The sequence below is a fragment of the Erythrolamprus reginae genome, chromosome 9, assembly GCF_031021105.1.
Source record: "Erythrolamprus reginae isolate rEryReg1 chromosome 9, rEryReg1.hap1, whole genome shotgun sequence".
NCBI classification, from domain to species: Eukaryota; Metazoa; Chordata; class Lepidosauria; order Squamata; family Dipsadidae; genus Erythrolamprus; species Erythrolamprus reginae.
Window position 1 is genome coordinate 30,470,577 of NC_091958.1, and position 25,937 is coordinate 30,496,513.

The 25,937-nt window shown below is 45.9% G+C and overlaps 2 protein-coding genes across 8 annotated transcripts in view; one reads left to right on the forward strand and one right to left on the reverse strand.

Moving 5' to 3' along the window:
• DRC7 (dynein regulatory complex subunit 7) overlaps positions 1-16,102 on the forward strand; it is a 95,121-nt gene extending 79,019 nt beyond the window's left edge. For all 7 annotated transcript variants that reach the window (XM_070760696.1, XM_070760700.1, XM_070760701.1 and 4 more), the window contains 5 exons: positions 816-926; positions 3,461-3,571; positions 9,329-9,523; positions 11,322-11,461; positions 15,551-16,102. In XM_070760696.1, the coding sequence (XP_070616797.1) occupies positions 816-926; positions 3,461-3,571; positions 9,329-9,523; positions 11,322-11,461; positions 15,551-15,644 (651 nt within the window). In that variant the 3' untranslated portion in view covers positions 15,645-16,102. The remainder of the gene's footprint in view (positions 1-815; positions 927-3,460; positions 3,572-9,328; positions 9,524-11,321; positions 11,462-15,550) is intronic.
• A 4,634-nt stretch (positions 16,103-20,736) lies between these two features.
• Positions 20,737-25,937, reverse strand: part of LOC139172047 (tyrosine-protein phosphatase non-receptor type substrate 1-like) — a 54,688-nt gene continuing 49,487 nt past the window's right edge. The window contains exons 7-8 of the mRNA XM_070760710.1: positions 22,522-22,685; positions 20,737-22,197 (exon numbers count right to left, since the gene is read on the reverse strand). Coding sequence (XP_070616811.1) covers positions 22,191-22,197; positions 22,522-22,685 — 171 coding nt within the window. The 3' untranslated portion in view covers positions 20,737-22,190. The remainder of the gene's footprint in view (positions 22,198-22,521; positions 22,686-25,937) is intronic.

The window sequence follows — 25,937 nt, forward strand, 5'->3', positions numbered from 1 at the left end:
CCTCAAGCACACTGCCGCCGCCGCCAACTACTAAGCGCGCCTCCAAAGACTGCCTTCTCGGCAAAGGCGAGGCGGGTTGAACGAGGGGATGGGCCTCCGCCGGAGCTCAATCCCCGCCCCGCTCATCATTCGCCCAGCCGCGGGCTGGTTGGCTTGTCCTGCCCTTCCAAACTTCTAAGCGCCGTATCTGTGCCAACGCTGACTTCAAAACCCGCAATGAAGTGAAGCCGTGGTAGGTGAAGCGCGATATAGCGAGGGACTACTGTATTGCTATTTTCCTCCCTCCCTCCCTTCTTTCCTGTTAGAATGCAGTATTGCAAGCTAACTCTGCCCACTGCCAGGAGTCCAATCTCGTCCAGCTGAAGGTTGACTCAGTCAACCCTTCAGAGAAGGCTGTAAAGCACTGTGGGGCAATATGTAAGTGCTATTGCTATTCTTTCTCACATGAAGTGGTATTTAAGTCTAAGAGCTATTGCTACAAAATATGCTACAGTTTGGTGTAATCCTAAGGCATCAGGCTAAAAACCTGCAGATGAGTTTTAGACCTGATTGAATGGATGGGAGGGGGGGGAGTGTAGAATATACATTTCAGGAGCAAATGGAATAGAAATGTGGGGATCATTTCTGGAAATTTAAAAACAACAACAACACAGGCCCACAGAAAGGAGAAAACAGCCCAGCGATCTCAAGCGCACGCTGTAGGTTGTTCTCCACTGTCAGCGAACACCTGACTTGTTTCTGCAGCTACTTTGAATTTACTTAGCTCAATCTACTTTAAGGCTCACAAATCCACTTTTGGTTCCATTTGTTCTCAGGCGGGGTCTGTGGAGAAAGAAAAGAAATTGTTCCACCTCTACGAAATGCTGATGCAGCTAATCGAAGATGAGAAACGTTCCCGGCATCTAGTGTGGGAATCTGAGATAGAGGTACTGGCAGGGGTGAGCTGCTGCTCGGATGGGGGGACAACACAGTGGGGTAGGGGAAATGGAGCTCCACCCCAGAGCCCCCAATTTGCATTGAAAGATGTTGAAAGAAAATGCAGGGCGTCCTGCATAAGCCATGGCCACAGTGTGGTAGTAAAAAAATTGGTAGCCCTTCACTGGGTACCAGTGTGTGTGTGGGGAAAATGGCTGGCAGGTGGTGCACACCGCCTTGTCTTCTGGTAAGTCTCTCTGGTTGAGTGCCGCCTTGCCCACTTTCCCTGGCTGCTCTGTGGTTGCGCACGTAAAAGAGAAGTGAAATGGCTCATTGCCTCTCTCTAGATTGTCCCTCAATGTCCGTTCTTGCTTCCCCCAAGAAGAAGTCTGCAACTGGCATGTTGCACGTGCAGCTTCTCTTCTCCTGTGTGTGCCCATGCGCCTCCCAGCCAGATTTTTCTTCTACACATGCGCAGGAAGCTAAATCTCGCAAGGGGACGAGAGAGAGAGAGAGATTTCGGCAACTTGTTTGCTTCCGTCCATGCTAAGAAGCAAAAAGTTGCCAAAATCTCATGAGCATGTGCCTCCCCTCATGAGATTTTGCTTCCTGTGCATGCCCAGAAGAAAAATCATGCTGGGACACACACACATGCATTCAGGAGAAGCAAAGCTGCTTTTTGCATCCTTCTCATTGCTTCTTCATTGCTTATTTGACCCCTATGACAATCATTAAGTGTTGTACCACATGATTCTTGACAATTGTATATTTTATTTTATGTACGTTGAGAGCATATGCACCAAGACAAATTCCTTGTGTGTCCAATCACACTTGGCCAATAAAATTCTATTCTATTCTATTCTATTCTCCGTACCGATAGCAACCCTCTCTTGGCCTTCCCCATCCCACCCACCTTTAGCCTCTAATCTCAAATGTCCATGGAGATTCTCAGTCCTCCAGGTCCCGGTTGTCCCAAAGGTGCTTTTTTCAAGAGGCAACTGGACTTTCTGGTTTTTCTTTGAAGACGTTTTGCTTCTCATCCAAGAAGATTCCTCAGCTCTGACTGGGTGGTGGGGAAGAGAAAGAACAGGGATGGGCTATACGCCAGAGCAGTGGGAATGCCATTCTGGTGACGGCAATGGAGCACGTAGGTTCAATTCCGGTAAAAATTACTGGGTTTTTTGCTGCCGCGCATGTGCAGAAGCAAAGAAACCAGCCATTTTGGCTGCCGGAAGGACAGCAAAAGCAGCCTGCCCGAGGTCCGGCCGTGTCACCTGCTCTCTGCTCTCCCACACTATGGGAGAGTGATGCCTGCGGCACGGGAGAGCACAGAGAGGCCGCACAGCTGGGGCTCGGGGCCACCCAGCCTGCTCCTTGCGCCATGGTCCCTCTTCTTCTTGCCCCCACAGGAGGTCACGCGCCAGAGCAAGGAAAGGGCCGGGCGGGGTGGCAGAGCAGGTGGTGGGCAGACCACTTGCAGCAGAGCTGCTGCTCATGGCGGGAGGAGCAGGGGTGAGCATGGGGAGCGACAGCAAGCCGTGGGGGCAGCGGGGCAAGCAGCGGTGGTCACCTACCTTATTTTGGGCTATTTCTGGGCCTTTTTGCTTCTGTGCATGTGCAGAAGCTTAAAAACCCAGAAATCCTGTGCTGAGCGCAGCAATCCCATGCAAGGTTCCAGGTAACATTCAAACTAAATCAGAGTCCAAGTCAAAGTACTCCTCAAAGCTCCAATTTATTGCCGGAGTCATCCTGACACCTGCACTGGGAAGCCTGAATTTGAGGTTCCCACCCAGTTGAAAGTTCATGTTCCTTGTCTCCCGCCCACAAATTTGTCATGTTGCCCACTCAGTTTGTGCCAGCGTGGTCAGTCCTCCTTCTGCTTCCACCCAGGTGAGTGGGCATAGGATGGCCTTGAACCCCTTGAAAGAATGCTTTGTGGCTGCATCTGCTCCCTCCTGAAAATCCCCCCTCCCAGGTTTCCATAAACATCTGGTCTTCTATAGATAGTGTAGCAAGCCGTTAATTATCACCAGCGTCTGCACTGGCTTGACAGAGAGTTTTACAGGTGACTCTCAACTTACAGCCGTTCCTTTACGAACTGGGGAAGCAATGATGATGGGGAAGCAAAGGTGGGAATGACAGGGAAACAGGAACCAGAGGTGTCAAATCAGAGCAAAATAGTTTAAGGACTAAGGATGATCCCTGAGAAGGTAATGGGAAACTACCAAAAGGTGCCAAACTTTGGAGCCATTTGCAGAACGCCAGAAAGGAGTGGGATTGGCACTGAGGAGGGGAAAACTGTAGACTTTACACTGAAATATTTAAATCCAGCTTTGCTTTTGCGGTAACTGCTCAAATTTAGTAAAAAAAAAAAGGTAACATTTCGTTTCAATCATGGAGTCTAAAAGTCTTTGTTTCCTAAAGTCCATAGCTGGGCCAACTTCACAAACTGGTTTTCCTGCACCTGCAGAAGTTGAATGAGATGGTTTTTTGGGGTGCTTTCCATGGTCAACCCTCTATCTCTGATATCTCCATCCCATCAAAGGTCCTGGATCTTCTGAGGATTCGAGAAGAGGAAGAAACTGCTAGCAAGCTGAGTGTCTCCATTTATGACACAGAGAGGAACGAGAAGAGTAAAGAACATCGTGAAACCATAGTAAGCTGGAGGTTCTTTTGGATTGACCTACACAGTATTTATTATCCTTAGAAATTATCAAAACCATAGAGGGACTTACGGATTGAAATATGGGAATTCTTGGCATCTTAACTGGCACCCCAAGGTTCTTGAGAAGGACAGGCAACATTTGTGTCTTTAAGAACAATAAATTACTCCCCAAGGTTCTGGGTGAAGCACAAATTCTCAATGATATCACAGGAGGAATTGGAGTGAAAAACCTGAATTCACCTATTTTTCTGGAGGTTTTTAAAAGGAAAATGGGAAGGAGAGTCATTTAGAACCATGGTCACCAGCTGGTAATCCATGGACCACTGGTGCTCTGTGGGAAAATTTTGGTGGTATATTGCACTAAATACCTATTTAGCTTTTTAAAAAAATCATTAGTGGTCTGCTGGATTTAAAATTATGAATGGTTCTTGAGGCTGATTGTTCTGGCTTGCCTTCTAGCAACCCTTACTTCCTGATTTACCCAAATTCTCCCAGTACCATTTCTGAGTATTTTCAGCATGCCCTTAAATCGTACAAGTTAAAAGCAGACAAATTCATCAATAAATTGCAATTTATTAATGAATTTTCTTTTTAAGAAAAAAGAAAAGAAATAAAGTGGCTGCCAAAATTTGGCTGTTTGGATGTTTCCTGGTTTTGAAAGTTGACTATTTCAGGAATACAGTGATCCCTTGCTACTTCGCGGTTTATCTTTCGCGGATTTGCTACTTCACGGATTTTTTTCAAAGGGGGCTTATGGCCGCTATATCGCAGATAATGAAGGAAAATTGAAAATCAAAAATAAATGGATGAAATTGGAGAAACAGATAAATGGGGTGAAGAATAGAGAATTAATTTTTATAAGGTGGAATAGGAGTGACTTAGATAAATTAATAGGTCCCATGAAAAGGACTATGGAAATTTGGAAACAATGGCAGGGAAAATAGGATTATATAAATCAAAACTGTCATCACTATATGTAATAAATAGAAATAATGAAACAAATATAAATAGGGTTATATGAGAGTTGAAGGGAAGAGGGATAATTAAGATAGAACAGTTATATGAGAAGGATGGGAGGCCAAGTAGCAATCGTATAGAATGGTGGTTGGGTAAGGGGAGATGGCTACAAACAAATGCAATATGTAAATATCTGAATGAAAGGGAGAATAAAGAAGCACTATTTAGGGAGGAGATAGAGTTAGAGAAAAGGTGCAAACAAGTAATATATATAAGATGTTAGTGCAGTCAGACGGGGATGTGATCCAAGGATTGATTAAATGGTGGCAAAATGAGATGCAAGTAGAGGCGCAAGAGATGAAAAATATAGTAGAGAATATAAGGAAAACTAAGAATACAAGAGTTAGGGAAATGGGAAGGAAAATATTACATAAGTGGTATTACACACCCGTTCAACTCGCATACTTTCAGCAGAATGTTAAGGGTATTGTTGGCATGGGTGCCAAGATAAAGGAGTGTTTATACATATGTTTTGGGAATGCCCTGTAGTGCAGAACTTTTGGCAAAAAGTGCAAGAGGATATTAATAGGATGTTAAATATACAATGGATAATTACTAAGGAAATGGCAGTATTAGTCAAAAGTAATGAGATGGGGGAATTTAGAGAAATAAAACAAGCAGCGATAGAAAGCGCTCAAGTGGTAATAGTCTTGGGTTGGAAGGATGCGACAAAATGGACAATGCAAAATTGGTACCAGTACATGGTGGACCACATTCATTTTGAGATTATGGAAAAAAGGATGAATTTGGTTAATGAAACTGAGTTGCGACAACTGATGGGATGATGGGACATGGTAAGACGATACATGGCGAGTAGAATCTGAGACCAAGCTACAAGAAACAAATTGGAATCACTTTATAATATGTAAATAGATATTTTGCTCTTGGGTTAAAATAGTTTATACTAGAAACACCCCTGATTGGTGGTGGGGTATGAATGTTTGTCTGGTGGTGGGCACAATTCACAAAACACTTGTTTTATGTTGTGTGAGTCTTATACTGTAATTAAAACTAATAAAAAAATTAATTTAAAAAAGACAATGAAGGAAAATCCAGGAAAACCGTGAAAGATGAATATCCAAAATATTCACGGCCATTGCTGTGCCCCCCCATCCCCATTCCCGGCAGAGGCCTCGTGCCTTAGAACGCTGGGACAGGGACGGTTTGCGCGTGTGTGTGTGTGGGAAACTGCAGCGGCAGCTTCCTTCAGCCCGCGCCTCACAGGGAAGGCTCATGTTGTCTTGTCCTCCAGTTTGTGGATGTTCCTCAACTCTCTGAAGATCGTCTGCCACTGCCCCACTACAGGAAAGCCGCTACCACCACTGCTGACCGCTGAGAGAAGCCGGTCTCTCTCAGCAGTCAGCAGCGATAGGTTGTTAACAATATAGACAGGGTTGTAAAAGTCCAAATACAGTGGTACCTCGTGATACGAACCCCTCGCCATATGAACAATCCGAGATATGAACCTGGGGTTCGGAAATTTTTTGCCTCTTCTCCCGAACTTTTTCCGTCTTATAAACCCGCCGCCACCATGGAGAAGCCCCGCTGCCTGGCTGTCACTTTTTGAAACAGCCGGGGGGCTTCTCGGCGTCCTCCCGAACCCGAATGCCAAACCCGAACTTTTGCCGAACTTCCGGGTTTGGCATTCGGGAGGCCGCCGAGAAGCCCTGCCGCCCAGCTGTCACCTTTTGGAACAGCCAGGGGGCTTTTCGGCGTTCTCCTGAACGCCGAACCCAAAAGTTCAACAAAAGTTCGGCAGCGGCGTTCAGGTTCAGGAGGACACCGAGAAGCCCTGCCGCCCAGCTGTCACCTTTTGGAACAGCCAGGGGGCTTTTCGGCGTTCTCCTGAACGCCGAACCCAAAAGTTCAACAAAAGTTCGGCAGCGGCGTTCAGGTTCAGGAGGACACTGAGAAGCCCCGCCGCCCAGCTGTTAGCTTTTCAAAAGACCGTGGAGTTGTCGGTCTGGTCAGGAGGCTGGAAAGGAGGTGGGGAATCCCAATAGGGAATTCCATGGGCGGAGCTTTGACATCACAAAGATGTCCTTCCTGGCCGGCCGAAACGTGGGAAGCCGCCGAGAAGCCCCCCGACTGTTTCAAAAGACGACAGCTGGGCGGCGGGGCTTCTCAGCGGCCTCCCGAATGCCGAACCCGGAAGTTCGGCAAAAGTTCAGGTTCGGGTGGCCGCTGAGAAGCCCCGCCGCCCGGCTGTCGCTTTTTGAAACAGCCGGGAGCCTACTCGGCGTCCTCCCGAACCCGAACGGCAAACCCGAACTTCCGGGTTTGGTGTTCGGGAGGCCGCTGAGAAGCCCCCCAGCTGTTTCAAAAGACAACAGATGGGTGGTGGGGCTTCTTGGCGGCCTCCCGAATGCCGAACCCGGAAGTTCGGCAAAGTTCAGGTTTGGCGTTCAGGTTCGGGAGGATGCCGAGAAGCCCCCTGGCTGTTTCAAAAGGTGACAGCCGGGCGGCGGGGCTTCTTGGCGGCCACCCGAACCCGAACTTTTGCTGAACTTCCGGGTTCGGCATTGGGAGAATGCTGAGAAGCGCCTGGCTGTTTCAAAAGGTGACAACTGTGCGGCGGCGTTTTTTTGCGTTTTTTTTCCTTGCACGGATTAATTCATTTTACATTGTTTCCTATGGGAAACAATGTTTCGTCTTACGAACTTTTCACCTTACAAACCTCCCCCAGGAACCAATTAGGTTCGTAAGACAAGGTATTACTGTACTAGTTAAAAACATTAAAAAATATATTTCCTCTACATCATGGAAATTCATTTTTCGCAGGTGGTCTTGGAATGCATCCCCTGCAAAAAACGAGGGATCACTGTACTTCTTCTCTTTCCCATGTGCCTTAAATGTACAATGTTTTCTGGGTCCTGCACAGCCTCAATGTTTTGTGCATCTGGGACAGGATGAGACCAGAGGAATCTGTGATGGTTTTGAGTTTCTTAGTTCCTGTAGAGCAGTGGAGGGAAAGGATGGTCTTTTAATGACTTGTGGACTGACCATATTTTGGGAGTATAAAACGCACCCTTTTCCTCCCCAAAAGAGGCTGAAAATTTGGGTGCGTCTTATACTCTGAATGTATTTATCAAAGCCTTTTTTCCCCCCCAACCTTCACTAGGTACTAACGATCTTTCCAGCTCTTACTGGCTTGCAAGTCTTTTCATTGTTACTCTCTGCGAAGAATATTTTCCCACCCCTAAGTCTTTGCAGGCTTTTTTTCATTGCTGTACTTGCTCTGAATAAGTTTCTTTCCAGCCCTAATGAGGTGCTAACAATGTTCCCAGCTCTTATCGGCTTGCAAGCTCTTTATTGTTACTCTCTCCAAATAAGGTTTTTTAAACCAGAGGATAAAAATAATGTGCTGAAGCTGATCAGATTAAGGATGCTATCCAGATGAATATCGGGTAAGCATATTTTTTCCCCTATTTTCCTCCCTCAAAAACTAAGGTGCGTCTTATACTCCGGTGTGTCTTATACCCCCCCCCCAAAAAAAATATGGTAATTCCTAAGGAATTCTGGGAGTTGAAGTCCACAAATCATAAAATATCCATTGTTCCACACCTCTGCTATAATAGTGTAGGGAAAATGATCTTGATGGAGATACAAAGCACCTGTCACCTAGGTATAAATAGGGGTGTCAAACTCAATTTCATTGAGGGCTGTATCAGGGCTATGATTGACCTCGGGTGGCTAGGCAGGTATGGCTGACTGGGTGGGTGTGGCCAACTGGATGGGCATGGACAGCTTGATGCTATTCCCCAAACTGATGGCATGTTTTCTCTTTGCACTATGTAGACTGGGTCGAAGCCATGCTGGCCCAATGCTTCCTCTTCCCATTGAGTACACTGGGCTGAAGCAACCTAATAGACTGGGCTGAAGCAACCTGGGTAGACCGGGCTGAAGCAATGCAGGTCGGCCCCTTATACTTTCCGGGGCAGCCCCATGGGCCGGATCCAACCACATCACATGACAGATCCAACCACATCGCAGGACGGATCTGGCCTGTGGGCCTTGTGTTTGATACCCCTGGTATACAGTCTTTTACCTTGGGCAGGACAAGAGAAGTGGTTCTGAACATTTCCTTTGCCATGGACTGCCTTTGAATACCTTTCCTGGCCATGGACTATGGCCACAGATTCCCAAGATTTAAATCATAACATTGCTTCAAGCCTTCCCGGACCCCCTGTGATGCCATTGCAGCCCCCCCTGGAGTCTGTGGACCACAGGTTGAGAATCCCTGGACTCACAGACCTCCAAGGTCTCTTCCGGCCCTGGGATTCTATGATCGACAATCCTATAAAAGGGAGGAAAGGTCTCAAGTTTTAGCCTTTCTGTGGAATTGATTTTGTGCTCTGGCCTACCCAGCGGGGCTGCCATCAAGCTCCACATCAAGCGTATCTGTTAGACAGGTGAGTCTTTGCACTGACAGAACTTAGCAGAGGCTTAGCCTTTTAAACAGGGAAGTTTTATTCTGGCTTTTCCAGCACTGCTCCAGCGCAGCTTAAATAGAACAGCGACCAGGCTTCTGAAAGCTCCTTTTATAGTGTGGCTGTCAAATAGCCAACCAATCACAATTTTTTAACTTCCCGCTCGAAAGGCCCCTTGTGCTTAGCCAATCAGGCTTCAGCATCAGCCTTCCTGGCCAGTCATAATTTGAGGCCTTTGTGTTTCTGGTGGGGTTGTAAAGTCGAGGAGTTAACAGTTTGGGTCTGTCCCCTTTCTCTCCAGGAGCGCCTGCAGCAAGAGGAGCGCCAGCGCCAAGTGGAGCAGGAGCTAGACTACCTGGCGCCTTTCCTGATTCAGGTGGGAGGCATTGAGAAGATGACCAAGTGGCTTGCTTTGCGCCTGAAAGAAGACTGCCTGAATGATTTCAAGCATCGGCTTGTTGACAAGGCCAACCTCATCCAAGCACGATTTGAGAAGGTACCTAGGCGGCCATTTGGTTCATAGCCCAAAGCAAGAGTTGGCTTGCCTAGATAGGCATCTCCACTTCTAGGACCCCAACCAGGGGTTCTTGTTGAGTTTCTATAAAGCACCTTTGGCCCACTGGAACCACCAAGGCCAGAGCTGGAAGCCTTTGCTAGATTTTCTCTGTGCAAGGGGAAGAATGTCTTCTCCAATAGTGAGGCACATCCCCCTGAGGGGGGCACAGAGCGATGCAGGGGGGCATGCGTGTTCCCTCTCGATCGATTCCCCCAGGCGGGGAATGTTTTCCCAGTTGCACGCTGCTCCCAGCCCAGAAGAGAAGGCACCCAGCAGGCGGTGTAGTAGCCATGAACGGTGTGGCGAACTTGCTGCTGGACAAGGAAGGGCCTCCTCTGCAGCTGGGCGAAAGCTCCGAGTGGCACCCTGAAGCCTCCTTCCACACCATTCGCTTTGTGTGCCCGGCAGGGGTGGTGCCTATGGGCTAGGCCAGTAACCCCAAAACATGGCTTGATTGAGCTGGCCTGGCCCCGTATCAGAAGAGGGCCCTAACCACGGTAGCCTCTGCCTGACTAACCAAAAACAGGCTCCTCTCAGTTTAGTGTTACTGACTCCCAGGTAAGTGGGTAGACCTTCCCCAGCCAAGAGTTTGCATGCAGCTTATAATAAGTAAAATAATAAGTATTAATACTAAAATTCCATTGGGGCCCAGATTAGAGAGTTGGGGAAAATACAAAATGTTTACTTTTTTCTAGGGGGCACGTAACAGAAAATAATTGAGAAGCACTGGGCTAAGACAAGGTGGATCACCTGTCAACTTGCAAAGCTTTCAAGTTGCCAAAAGAAGCAGAGGGAGGGCTGTACTAACTAAAACTGCATTCCACAAACGATTCTTTTACTGATTGGATCCTGGGTTGCCAGAGTCAAAAGGAGAGGTGTGGGGTTCACAGCCCACCAATGGGGTTCATTGGAGAATGTGATTGATGACATGTCCAGTGAGGATGGGGGAAACAGGGTCATGAGGGCATGCAACCTACGTGGGCTCAGTTCTGACGGTATCGGAGTATTGCCAAAATGTCACTCATAATAAATCACTGCATTTCTTTTGGAGTTTGGCTCGTGACTCATGAATAAATTAGGGCATCTTTCGGAATCTTTATATCCCCAAAGCTTCATGCTGCCCCTCAGGTTCCATCAGTTGGGTTCCATTTGTTTGTCTGCTCAACTGCTGGCACACTGGTTCCAAACTGGGATGTTTGCAGGAGATGATCAAAAAAGGACAAGATAGTGGTAGTGACCTTGAAAAGTGCTTCTATTCTTTTTTTGGGTGGGGGGGGCGGTGAGGAGGCAAATTCTGCAGATACCTTGATTCAGGCAGTTCCGACTTCTGAGTCTTCATCAGTTTTATCTTCAAACCTGGGAACTTTAAGACTAGTGGACTTAACTCCCAGATTTCTCCAGCAAAGCTGGCTGGAGAATTCTGGGAATAGGAGTCCACAAATCTTAAAGTTGCCAAGTTTGGAGACCCCTGATCTAAAGAGCTGATGATTGAGATTGAGACTCTGTGGGACTCATGACTGATCAGGGGTTTGGACTAGATGACCTCCAAGGTGCCTTCCATCACTGTTATTATTATTGTAAGCCTACTCATCTATGATCTATTATAGATATGATCTATGCATCTATCCTACTTGTTGACCACTAGATGGCAGCTCACAGCCTTTGTCTTTTCTGTCATGCAGATTTACCTGCGCTGTGAACTCAGCCATTCTCTCTCTCTCTCTGTCTCTTTCCATAGGAAACTCAAGAACTCCAGAAGAAGCAGCAGTGGTACCAGCAGAACCAACTCAACATGACCTTGGAGGATGAAGACGCCTACTTGAACTACTGCTCAGAGGCCATGTTTCGCATCCGCATTTTGGAGCTCCGACTCAGCAGGTATTTGTGTGAAGGAGATTTAAGCCCAGACAATGTAGGGACAAAAGTAAAAAATTGGGTCACTGAAACGTGCAACAAATTGTTGAACTTTTTTTTTGGAGGCCAGACTAGATCAGACTAGACTAAAGTAGCCTAAAGTTAACTAGACAAATCCTTTGCAAACTTTATTTAAAAAAAAAAAGTCTTTATTATACATTTTCCTTTATAATACATCACATTTTTACTCTGATGAGAATTCAACTCATTCTGTCTTTCATTCTCCTTCCCTCCCTTCCCTTCTCCCCTCCATTCCCTTCTCCTCTCTCCTTTCCCTCCATTCCCTTCTCCTCTCTCCTTTCCCTCCTTCCCTCTTCTGTCTCCTTCCTTCTCCTCTTCCCTTGGCCTTGGCCTTTTTGCAAGTCCTTATTCATTCATTCATTCATTCATTCATTCATTCATTCATTCATTCAATTGGATTTGTATGCCACCCCTCTCCGAGGACTCGGGGCAGCTCACAGCATGTACAAAAACAGAACAATAATATGAATCCAATTAATAATACATTAAAAAAACAACCATTAAATTCAATTAAAGGAAAACCTATCAAACCAATCATTGAACAATCATACTTAAAACATTCATTGGTCAGTGGGAAGATCTAAAAGCCCCAGGCCTGGCGGCAAAGATGAGTTTTTAAACTCTTCCGGAAGGCGAGGAGGGTGGGGGCAGTGTGAATCTCCGGGGGGGAGCTGGTTCCAGAGGGTCAGGGCTCCCACAGAGAAGGCTCTTCCCCTAGGTCCTGCCAGCTGACATTGTTTGGTTGACGGGACCCTAAGGAGACCAACTCTGTGGAACCTCACCGGATGCTGGTATTCATGTGGAAGAAGGCGGTCCCGGAGATAGTCTGGTCCAATGCCATGTAGGGCTTTATAGGTCATAACCAACACTTTGAATTGTGTCCGGAAACAGATCAGCAGCTAGTACAGTCCGCAGAGTGATGGTGAGATGTGGGCATTTCTTATTGATAGAATCATGTTGGTTATGAACTGTAATCAACCCGATATTAACTTTTCCTACAATTATGCACCCAGATTAAGGTTCATCCCTTGACCCCACACCCACAAGTTCATCACATGGACCATTCTGGTTCTCTCAACAGCCACGATCCTCCCTCGTACTTCTGACTGGTGCTGAACAAAAGATGACCTTGAATCTCTGGAAAGAATTTGTTGTGGCTGGCATTTATTCCTCTCATGCAACCACCCCTCCCAATTTATTTATTCAATTTCAATTTTTATGCTGCCCTTCTCCTTAGACTCAGGGTGGCTTACAACATGTTAGCAATAGCACTTTTTAACAGAGCCAGCATATTGCCCCCACAATCCGGGTCCTCATTTTACCCACCTCGGAAGGATGGAAGGCTGAGCCAACCTTGAGCCGGTGATGAGATTTGAACCGCTGATCTTCAGATCTACAGTAAGCTTCAGTGGCCTGCAATACAGCACTCTACCTGCTGCGCCACCCCGGCTCCTACAGTAATATTCTATATTACCTATATATTACCTATACAGTATCCTACAGTAATATTCTATATTACCTATATGTTACCTATATCCTACAGTAATATTCTATATTACCTATATACAGTGGTACCTCAAGATACGAACCCCTCGTCTTACGAACAACTCGAGATACGAACCCGGGGTTCAGAAAAAATTTGCCTCTTCTTACGAACTTTTTTCGTGTTACGAACGCCAAACCCGAACTTCCGGGTTCGGCGTTCGGGAGGCTGCTGGGAAGCCCCTCAGCTGTTTTAAAAGTGACAGCCGGGCGGTGGGGCTTCCCAGCAGCCTCCGAACGCAGAACCCGGAAGTTCGGGTTTGGTTCGTAACACGAAAAAAGTTCGTACGAAGAGGCAATTTTTTTCTAAACCGTTCAGAGGCTGCTGGGAAGCCACACAGCTGTTTTAAAAGGTGACAGCTGGGCGGCGGGGCTTCCCAGCTGCCTACGAACACCGAAAGCGGAAGTTCGGGTTTGGCGTTCGGCTTCGGGAGACGGCTGGGAAGCCACCCGGCTGTTTTAGAAGGTCACAGCCGGGCTGGGGGGCTTCCCAGCAACCTCCTGAACCCCGAACGTTTGCCGAACTTCTGGGTTCGGGGTTCGGGAGGTTGCTGGGAAGCCTCCCAGCCCGGCTGTCACCTTTTAAAACTGCTGCACGGCTTTCCCGCAGCCTCCGAACGCTGAACGCGGAAGTTCGGGTTTGGCGTTCGGCTTCGGGAAGCTGCTGGGAAGCCGCAAGGCTGTTTTAAAAGGTCACAGCCGGGCTGGCGGGCTCCCCAGCAACCTCCCGAACCCCGAACTTTTGCCGAACTTCCGGGTTCAGGGTTCGGGAGGTTGCTGGGAAGCCTCCCAGCCCGGCTGTCACCTTTTAAAACAGTCGCTTGGCTTTCCAGCAGCCTCCGAACGCCGAACGCGGAAGTTCGGGTTTGGCATTCGGCTTCGGGAAGCTGCTGGGAAGCCGCCCAGCTGTTTTAAAAGGTCACAGCCGGGCTGGGGGGCTCCCCAGCAACCTCCCGAACCCCGAACTTTTGCCGAACCTCCGGGTTCGGGGTTCGGGAGGTTGCTGGGAAGCCTCCCAGCCCGGCTGTCACCTTTTAAAACAGCCGCGCGGCTTTCCAGCAGCCTCCGAACGCCGAACGTGGAAGTTCGGGTTTGGCGTTCGGCTTCGGGAAGCTGCTGGGAAGCCGCCCGGCTGTTTTAAAAGGTCACAGCTGGGCTGGGGGGCTCCCCAGCAACCTCCCGAACCCCGAACTTTTGCCGAACCTCCGGGTTCAGGGTTCGGGAGGTTGCTGGGAAGCCTCCCAGCCCGGCTGTCACCTTTTAAAACAGCCGCGCGGCTTTCCAGCAGCCTCCGAACGCCGAACGCGGAAGTTCGGGTTTGGCGTTCGGCTTCGGGAAGCTGCTGGGAAGCCGCCCGGCTGTTTTAAAAGGTCACAGCTGGGCTGGGGGGCTCCCCAGCAACCTCCCGAACCCCGAACTTTTGCCGAACTTTGGGGTTCGGGAGGTTGCTGGGAAGCCCCCCAGCCCGGCTGTGACCTTTTAAAACAGCCGGGCAGCTTCCCAGCCGTCTCCCGAAGCCGAACGCCAAACCCGAACTTCCGCGTTCGGCATTCGGAGGCTGCTGGGAAGCCCCGCCGCCCGGCTGTCACCTTTTAAAACAGCCTGGAGGCTTCTCGGCGGCCTCCCGAACGCTGAACCTGGAAGTTCGGGTTTGGCGTTCGGCATTCAGGAGGTTGCTGAGAAGCCCCCAGGCTGTTTTAAAAGGTGACAGCCGGGCGGCAGCGGTTTTTTGCGGGGGTTTTTTTTTGGTTGCACGGATTAATTGACTTTACATTGTTTCCTATGGGAAACAATGTTTCGTCTTACGAACCTTTCATCTTACGAACCTCCCCCTGGAACCAATTAGGTTCGTAAGACAAGGTATGACTGTATTACCTATATCCTACAGTAATATTCTATATTACCTATGTATTACCTATATCCTACAGTAATATTCTATATTACCTATACAGTATATGGGAAATAGGGTTATTACTAATACAGTAATAACCCTATTTCCCACAGTAATATTCTACTTGTGGCAGGCCAAAGTGTCTAACTCAAAACAATGGCTTCAGCCTGACACTGATCACACGCTGGCAAAACTGACTTCTCTGATTAAACAAAAGAACATAAATACTTTTGTTTCCATGTGGAAACCACTTCTGAACTTCATGCTTGATGTGGAAAAGAATGAAATTTCATTTTGGATTTCACAGATTGACTGGTAGACTTTTATAGAAATGACTAGTTCATACTATTATGATAAAACAAATATTGTGATTTGTTGTTAATGCCTTATTCTACTGCTAGAGTCGGAAGTCAATGTTTCTTTTTCTTTTTCTTTCCCTACTTTTCCCCAATTTCCTTTCCCCTTTCCCCTTCACTGTCCTCTTATTAGATTTTGTATTTTAGAATACTTCATAACCTAACAAAAGGTCCTCTTGGAACATCACTGGTAAGTCGCAACTAGTGGAATTGAAACAGTAATTGCTTGTCTTTCTTCACCAGGCACAAAGAGAGAGCACCGCTGAAATATATAGCATTGGAAGAGAAACTTTCCAAAGATCCTCGTCTCTGTGAATATCTCAAATTTTATGTTTAATTCTTTTATGAGTCATTGCTGGGAAGTGCTCCACAAAAGGCCGGTGAATTTGATGAAACTTCTGAATAAGTTTGAAGAATAATTTATTTTTCTGAAGCTACTTTCTTCCTCTCCATAAACATTTGCAACTTTCTGGTAAGAAAGCACCAAGCAGAAGGAACTTTAATTCTTTGCATCTCTTAATGGGGCAACAGTTTAAAATCTCTTGGTTTTGATATCTTTCATATGGGTGAAAGATAGTAAGATTGTCAGATTATTATTATTTCCCCTCCTCCTCCTCCTCTTCCTCCATCATCATATTTTGTTGCACGCTCTACTTCTCTTTTACACTCTGTTCTAAATTGTTGTGCTTCTCTGTCTGTATTGAATGAGATCAGAGAGCACTTTGACCTACAAGATGTCTTCATTCTTCACTTCTTTAATTTCATCATTAAAGCTTTCAAAACGTTTTGAGTCAATGCCATTTCAAACGATTTCACATGATTGCACATCAATACATTGACTATCAAATTTAAATCCAAAGTATTCCCCTTCTTTTAAAATTTAAGAGAAATCACTATCTGAATTCTGGCAGCTTTCCTCTTGTTATTAGTTCTATGTGAACTGCTGTGGTGTTGAAGGAGGATAGGACAAATTCACAAATGGTTGGAGCATCCCAAAAGCCTCCTAGGTGCGCAAGCTAAAAAGAATACTATAGTAAACTTGGTAACCTCTGAGTGGGGTGGCATATAAATCCAATCAATCAATCAATCAACCAACCAACAAACAATAATCCTTAGCCTGGAGAAAGGAGAGGAGGAGGAAATTTGGCAGGAAGGTAGGGCTACAACTGGTGCATCAGATGAACCTGGGCAAACGCCCCCCTCACCACAGCTGAGAGATGATGTTCTAATGTCAGCTATGGGTCAAGGAGGATGCCCAGGTTGTGGACCTTTTCTGAGAGGGTCAAGAGTCGTCCCCCCCAGGTTGATAGATGGACAGATGGACATGTCCTTGGGAGGTAGTACCCACAGCCACTCCATCTTGTCTGGATTGAGCTTGAGCCTGTTGGCACGCATCCAGACCCTGATGGCCTCCAGACACTGGCACGTTACTTCCACTGCTTCACTAAGTGGACACGGGGTGGAGATGTACAGCTGAGTATCATCAGTGTACTAGTGGTAACTCACCCCGTGCCCTTGGATGATCTCACCCAGTGGTTTCATGTAGATATTAAACAGCAGGGGGGAGAGGACCGACCCCTGAAGTACCCCAGAAGGTAGGGATCTAGGAGTTGACCTCTGACCCCCCACTAACACCGACTGCGACCAACCAGAGAGGTAGGAGGAGAACCACCGTAGAATGGTGCCTTCCACTCCCAACCCCTCCAGTTGGCACAGAAGGATACCATGGTCAATGGTATCGAAAGCTGCTAAGAGGTCAAGGAGCACCAGGATAGAGGATAAACCTCTATCCCAGGCCCACCAGAGATCATCCATCAGCGTGACCAAAGCAGTTTCCATGCTGTAGCCTGGCCTGAATCCTGACTGTTGAGGGCCTGGATAATCAGCTTTTTCCAAGGACTGCTGGAGCTGGAGCGACACCACCTTCTCAACAACCTGCCCCATAAAGGGAAGGTTGGAGACAGGATGATAGTTATTAAAAACAACTGGGTCCAGGGAAGGCTTCTTGAGGAGGGGGCGCACAAGTACTTCCTTGTAGGGAACCAGGAAGAACCCCTCCCTCAATGAAGCATTGGTAATCTCCTGGACCCAGCTCCGTGTCACCTCCCTGCTGGCCGAGACCAGCCAGGAGGGACACGGGTCCAACAAACAGGTGATTAAGTCCACAAAGAATGTAATAAACCTCTGTGGTGCCATAGGATCCTCAGGAGATTCTCTGGAGGCAAAGCCCCCCAGGCTTATATAGTTTACGCATGGTATGATTGTGTTGTCTGGTTTTAATGTTGGGTTTTTGAGATGTTTTCAATATTAGATTTGTTACACTGTTATTATTTTGTTGTGAGATGCTCCAAGTCTATGGAGAAGGGTGGCATACAAATCTAATAAATTATTATTATTAATAATAATTATTATTACCTGGGAGGTCTTCTAGTCCAGCCCCCCCTGTCCTTTCTTTTCTCTAGACTAGCCAAACCCAGTCCCTGCAACCGTTCTTTGTGTGTTTTCGTCTCCGGGCCTTTAATTATCTTAGTTTCTCTTCTTTGCACTTTTCCCAAAGTCTCGACATCTTTTTTGTAATGCGATCCAAATTGGCCTTACTTAGGCTTTATAAAGCGCTACTAATATTTCACGTGATTTTGATTCTCTGTTTAAACAACCAAGGATTGCATTCACTTTTTTGGCTGCTGCTGCTGCACACGGCTGGCTCATATTTAAGTAATCATCCAGTAAGACTCCAAGGTCCCCCTCCCAGTAACTGTCTTGACAGCCATTTGTTTAGGCAACTCTTTGAAATTTCAATAACATTGCAAAAAGTGACTGATAGCCAGTCCTTGCACTTACAACTGTAAGAATATCCTCATAGTCAAACGATCAGAATTCAGGCGTTTAGCAACCAGCATAGATTTCAATGCTTACACCATCTTAGAGTCATGTGAATGCCAGTTATGACCAGTGATGGGTTCCTACCTTGAACTGGCGGGGGTGTGTGTTCCAGTAGTGAAAATGGAGCTGCATGCGCAGGTCTGGGTAACCAGTGGCCCCCGCACACGTCAGAGCAAGATTTGGCTCCTTCGCAGGCACAGGAAGCAAAATCTCACAAGAGGAGGCAAAGGCACACAGGATTTTGGCAATTTTCAGTGATTTTTTGCTTCCGCACATGCACAGAAGCAACAAAAATGCCGAAGTCTTGCAGATCTCACAAGATTTGCTTCCTGCACATGTGCAGAAGCCAAATCTCACTCCGACGTGTGCATGCACTGGATGCACATGCGTGTGCCACACCAGTAGCAGAGGTAAATTGCAACCCCCATCTGGTTATGACCCCACCAGCTTAATAACTGGCAGTGATTTGCTTAATAATCCTGCCAAAAAGATTGTAAAATTGTCCATGACTCACCAACTACTGCCTGTAGCTAATCTAGGGTTGGAGAGGAGGCTCTGGAAAGAAAACCAACCCATTTTTGGAAAAGTGATCATGTTTCCGGGAGTTCAATGCCATTTGCTAAAAATAGAACACAAGTGAAGATATTACATACCGGGTGTCACCCAACCCACGAGTTGTCACCCAACCCACGAGTTGACTTCAACAAGAATCTGCCTTCTGATAACCTTTTGTGGGCTCCCAGTTCAAATGGAGAAGTCAAGGGTGTATTTCCAATAGATGGATTTCAGTATTGCTCAGCTATGTTTCTAGCTAAATATGCAGATTAATGACTTATGCAACATACAAGTTATTAATATTGCTTTATTAACCCACTTTTATTTCCCTGGTGACTGGTTCAAGGTCATAAATTTTTTATTAATATTGATTGTTTCTTCATTGCTTATTTGACCCCTCTGACAATCATTAAGTGTTGTAGCACATGACAAATGTATCTTTTTCTTTTATGTACGCTGAGAGCATATGCACCAAGACAAATTCCTTGTGTGTCCAATCACACTTGGCCAATACAATTCTATTCTATTCTATTCTATTCTATTCTATTCTAGTCTAGTCTAGTCTAGTCTAGTCTAGTCTAGTCTAGTCTAGTATATATTTAAAAATATGGATGTTTTGCAACTGTTCCAAAGTGTGTTGTAGCCTTTACCTCTCTAAACGTATCCTATAAGGGTACTCTCAAACGTTATCCCCATATTCATCCATCCATCAAACCACCACCGATCCATCTCATTTATTCACTTCACTTCATTCATTCAACCACCAAACTGACTTTGAGTGGCTTAAGATTTTAAAATATTTCTAAACATTTCTAAAACTGTAGAACAATTAAAATAATTAATTAAAACACTAAGACCGTAAAATCATCCAGAATATAAATACGAACAGCAGCTGAGATAATTAATCAATTAACAGTAAAGTCAAGACCATTAACAGGCTGGATATACAGTATAGCAAGGTTTTTAGAGCCTTTCAAAGCACAAATCTCCTCTCCAAGAGGAGGATATTTCACCGGAGGGGGGGGAGGCGGCTACAGAAAAGTCCCATTTTCTAGTCCCTGTCAGTTGATACTCATTGGCTGGCAGGATCCGCAGTAGGCCCAACCTGTCCCATTGAATTTGATGGGTAGAAACTCCTGAAGAAAGATGGTCTCCCCAGATAGCTTTAAGGGGGAAAGATGGTCTCCCCACGTGGGGCTTTAAGGGGGACAACCAGCAGTTTGAACTGCACCCAGAAACATACTGGCAGCCAGGCAGATCCCAGAATAATTTATTATTTATTATTTATTTATTTATTAATCAGATTTGTATGCCGCCCCTCTCCGCAGTGTGTGTAGACAGTACCATTTATTACTGATGCAGCCACATTTTGCATCCGTTGACATTTATGAATGCTCTTCAAGGGCAGCCCCATGTAGAAAACGCTGCAGTAATCTAACCGGGAGGTTACAAGGATATGGTTATTATTGCAGAGGGGTGAGTTGAGGAAAAGGTACTTAAAAGCAGACATAGCCGCAGAGAGCCCAAAAGGCAAGCTTCTCTGCTTCAACCAAATAATTGAATTGAATTGAATTTATTCGATTTATAAGCCTCCCAACTCCTCCTGAACTCTGGGCGATACACAACATTTTAAAACAATATAATAAAAAATTAAAACCCCAAGAGTAAATCATTCATTTCCATGGCCAGAGCTAGATAGTATAGTTCATCGGCCGCAGGAATGCCAGCAAAACCAAGTTTTGCAGCTTTTTGGAAGGCCAGGAGGGTGGGCACTATGTGGATCTCTGGGGGCAGTTGGTTCCAGTGAACTGGAGCCGCCACAGAGAAGGCCCTCCCACATGGCCCCGCCAACTGACATTGTCTGGCCAATGGAACCCTGAGAAGGCCAACCCTGTGGATCCTAATCGGTCGCTGTTCTGTCTGGGTCCCTCCAGAAGCCAACACCAAACTAAAAAGAGAATCCAGACACACTGGTAAAAAGCAAAGGCAGTTTATATAATTCAAAGCAAACACAGGTAACAGAAACTGTTCTTACAGACAGGAACACGCTGGAACTTCACAGAGGTTTCACGAAGGCCATGAAAGAAAACAGGATTCTTGCTGTCAAAAACAACGCTGGAGATAACAAACCCACGCCTCCCCCAAGTCTTCCAGACTTCTAGGCCGCAAGCCAAGATCAGAGACTCCGAGAAGCAAAGCAGGGTCACAGAACCTCCAGTTGATAACTCTCCACAAGGCTGCAAGGGCGGGCCTGCCTTTTAAACCCTGCTGAGGAGAACCACACCCAAACCCAGCTGTTGCCAATTCAATGATGCAAATACCTTTCTAACTGATCCCGTCTCTGAGCTGCACATCGCTGTCTCATGTCAATTATAGCCTGTGCGTCTTCGTCCAATGAATCCAGGCTACTCGCTGGGGAGAGCCCCCCCGGGGCTCTCAGGCTGCTCTACCTCCTTCTCTTCCTGACTTTCCTCTCCCCCGTCTGCCTGGTCCTCCCCCTCCTGTTCACTGTCCTCCTCCTCTGGGCATGGATCCAGCAGAGACGCAGCCGGTCCCTGAGGAGCCACAGGCTGAATCACAACAGTCGCTGGGAGGTATGCAGCAGAAGGCGGTCCCATAAATAATCTGGCCTTAAGCCATGTAGGGCTTTAAAGTTGATAACCAACACCTTGAATTGCATCCGGAGACCAATTGGGAGCCAGTGCAGCTCACAGAGTGTTGGTGTGATGTGGGTGTACCTAGGCACACCCACAACAGCTCATGCGACTGCATTCTGACCAATTGTAGTCTCCGAACGCTTTTCAAGGGTAGCCTCATGTAGAGCATGTACAATGCGAAATAGTACAATGTCAACAGCCTCGTATAAATTACTATAAATTAGCTCCCCTCATTCAATTTTCCTGATATGAAAATCCACATTTTTGCCATGCTACCACTGACACAGTGGGATAGACACAATCTGTCCACAATCCAGTTGGACATCTCCAATTATCCCCCTTCCTGCCCCCAATTCCTAAACTCTACCCATTGGAAAATATAACTTTATTTTCAGCATCTGATGCACTCAGTTCTCCCACAGAGATGAAAAAATAGAGAAGAGGGCATTGAAAAGAAAGAGAGAAGGACGCCTTTCGGAGAAGACGGTTAGATTCCTTGCCTAATGATGCTGTAAGCCTCACTTCCTGCTCCCTTCAACCCTGCCCAGCATGTTGATCTGCAAACAGATCATGTCCAAAGGGATTGCATCCCTTGATAGAATTTCTAGCAGAAATGGATCAGGTCTGGGAAAACCTTTGAGAGATTGGCTGCAGAAATTCAGATTACCGCTAGATGGAGACAGAGTTTCTTGGCTTTTTCTTTCTCTGGTCTTTTCTGCCACCTTGTGTTCTTCTGTGTTTTTGCACCTCTGAAAGTCCCAGGCAAGGCTTATGAGGGTTTTCAATTGTCAACATCTGTAGGAACCAGAATAATTGCCTAAATAATAAGTTTTTAAAAGAGATCCTTTCACCCTAGTGGAGAAGATTGTGTCTCAGTTTGGCTTCCTGGTGCTCAAACAAAGATGCTTCTCCATAAAAGAAGACACTGTGTGTCCAGATAAGCCATGATTGATTCAGTTTAGGGTTGTCTGTCTATCTCTGCTGAAGCGTGAAAGGGGAGGCAGACTGCAGTTCTTCCATTTGTGGATAAACAGGTGAAGATTTGTCAGGGCAATGGGCTTAGAAAGGAACCATCGCTTCCATGGTAGAACCTATCTCAGGACCTTCTGAAGAACTTACTCTAAGTGAAAGCCTGCAGGCTGGGTACCTCGGTCTCCACACTCAGGCCATTTGGTGTCCAATCTCACTTCTGCATACACAACTTCAGTATCTGGTTGAGCTTCCCTTTTGTGGAATCTGATGTCAGCATATGTCACATCACTTATTTGCTTGGTCAAAGTGTGCTGTTAGAAAGACAGGGAGAGAAGAAGAAGAAGCAAGGTGACTTCAACTGTGATCTTAAAAGCAGAAGGTTCTCTAAACAGGATCAAAAACCATCCTGAGGCTTCACAGAGAAACAGGCTCTTATAGACCATTTGTCAGAAACAGACCAAAAAAGAATGGTTCACATAATATGTATATACATAGAATAACAGAGATGGGAGGGACCTTGTATGTCACCTACTCTAAGGTGACCAGATGTCCTGCTTTTGGCAGGACAGTCCCTATTTTTACCAATTTTACCTGTGTCCCGCAGCGTTTTTAAAAAGCTTGAATGCTGGCTGGAGATCGTGTTGGAGCTGCTTGCTGGCAATCACGTGGCTTGAAGGGATTGCCCAGCAAGCAGCTCAGCTTCCACACTGGGGGGAAAAGAAAAAAAATGAAGCGATGGCCTGAAACTTTGGCGCTATCGGCTATGGGTTGCTTTGTGCATGCCCAACAATGAGCGAGCAAGAGAGAGAGACAGAGATAGACACAGAGACAGAGACAGAGACAGAGAGGGGTGGGGTTGAAGAGACTGAGCGTGCACCTCTCTGGCATTCCAGTATAAGGACAGGCAAGCTATTTTGCTCTCTTAATGCACTTTCTACTGCAATAAAAGGGGCGGACTGGGAAATGATATAGAGGTAAAAGTCTCTAGAGATTTTTCAGTCATCCATCCCCCCACCCCCCATCAATAGTGTCCCGCTTTACCGAAGTTATAATCTGGTCACCTTAACCTAGTCTAACCCCCACCAAGCAGGAGACCCTACACCATTTGTGACAGATGGCGATCCAGTCTCCTCTTGAAAGCCTCCAATGATGAAGCTCCCAAAACCTCTGAAAGCCACTTCTGTTCCATTGGTTCATTGTTCTCACTGTCAGAAAGTTTCTCCTTATTTCCTGATTGAATCTCTCTTTGATTGGTTTCCATCCATTATTCCTTGTCTGGCCTTTGGGTGCCTTGGAAAATAGCTTGACCCCCTCCTCTGTTTGACAGCCCCTCAAATATTAGAAGACGACTATCATGTCTGCCCTGGTCCTTCTTTTCACTAGACTAGTCAGGCCCAGTTCCTGCAACTGTTCTTCATACAGTTTGGTCGCCAGTCCCCTAATCAGTTAATTCTCTGCACTTTTTCTAGAGTCTCAACATCTTTTTTTATAGTCATTTATCACCTTTTGGGGTTTATGCAATGAACAATAAACCATCTAAATAGGATTGAAGGCTTGAAGCAACAGATTACCATAATCCACCTCCTCCCTTGGCCCCCTTCCAAATCCTACACAAAATTAGACAAAATTCCCATAGTGTATGAAAGCAGAGAGAGAGAGAGAGAGAGAGAGAGAGAGAGAGAGAGAGAGAGAGAGAGAGAGAGAGAGATATTTCCAAGCATATACAGGTAGGTCTTTGACTTTCAACCGTTTGTTTAGTGATTTGATGGATACTTTAGAGTTTGACAATGAATGGAGATATAAAAATAGTGACTGAAAAGAATATATTTTTGTTTCTGAAAGACAAATCTTTTTCAAGAATAGGCATGATTTGAAGGTTTAAGAATTTGTACTAATGTTCAGACAGAGGATTCCTTACCGAAGACTTTTTCAGACCACCATTGATTTTAAGTTTTAAAAGGCAAAAAATAGCCCATTTAGATGCAGATGGAAAGAGATGTTGTTATGAAAGGAAACAATAGAAAGTTGTGAAAGGAAGTTAAAATACGGTTTTGAGAATAACCTCAATAACCTACTCTAGTGAAAAGAAAAACTAGGGGTGACATGACAGCAGTCTTCCACTATCTAAGGGGCTGCCATAAAGAAGAGGGGGTCAATTTATTTTCCAAAGCACCAGAAGGCAAGCCTGTTGTGGTCCACTCGCGTCCTGTGCAGCTGATCACGAATTCTGAGGGTTGGTTTCCTAGGCCTGTGTACTTGGTACCCAAGTCTGAGATTGAGGAGGTTGGAGAGGATATGGGGTCAGAAGCTGAAAGCCAACCAGGGCCTGTTGCACCTCCAGAGGTGCCCATGAGTGACTCAGGCGAAGAGGAAGAGCCTCTTTTTGATGCTAGAGTGCACAGAACTGTCAGCAGACAGGAATGGCTGAACATGAAGAGATCTATGTGTGAATAGCTCTCTAGAATACTTAGCCATGCCTTTAGGGTATTTAAGAGTTAGTCTTGTAACGAGCGACTGCAGAAATCAACTTTCTATGTGAGTGATGGATGATCAGAGTTGGATGTGGGACTATTTAATTTAATTATAATGAATTACCAACCATGAAAAAGGGAATTCTTATCTCCAGGCTTCCTGCCAACTCAAAGTGAGTCATTGAAAATAAGAACTGTGAGATCAAAGGAGTAATAGCTATGAACTTGATATCTGTTCTCGGAATATAAATTAGCTGGTACAGAAAAGACATTCCTTGCTATGTCACTGCATTTTAAAGCCTCTCTGCTTTTATAACGATTAGAATTTATGCTTAAAACTTGGAAAATCCATGTGTGTGGACCTATTTCTTGGTGGGTTCATCGCCGGGATAGAACAAAGACAAGAAACAATGGATGGAAATTAAACAAGGAGAAACGCAACCTGCAATTGAGGAGAAACTTCCTAACAGTGAGCACAATTAAACTGTGGAATTGCTTGCCACCAGAAGTTGTGGGTGCTCCATCATTGGAGACTTTTAATAAGGGACTGGACAGCCAGTTGTCTCAAATGGTATGGGGTCTCCTGCCTGAGCAGGGGGTTCAACTAGAAGACCTCCAAGGTCCCTTCTACCTCTGTTACTATACTCTGTTGTTCTTAATAAAGGCACAGAAGTAAGAACAGTTTAGGGTGAAAGCCAAACATTTGCAAGAGGATGTTTTATGCAAAGTAATAATGGGTTTAAAAAGAAAAGCCAAGAGAAAATACAAGCAATTTTGTTTAGGCTGGGGGGTGGGGATTTTTTGAAACTTTCCAGAAAGGACAACTATTAGTCACCAAATCGGACTTCTACATTAGCAACTAACTTTATTAACACTGACAGTGTTGGAAATAAAGCTGAATTATGCAAAACAGGGACATTTTGAATTTCCAAATAAATCAGGGAAATGATGAGCAGATGACTTACAAAAAGAGAACGAAAGTCAAGCGATACTGACAAGAAGAAACTACTGTAGTGACAAGCAACAGAAATGTGTGAAAAGAGTTTCATCAATATTGTACAAGTCAGGAAATATTTCTAGGTGAATATTTAC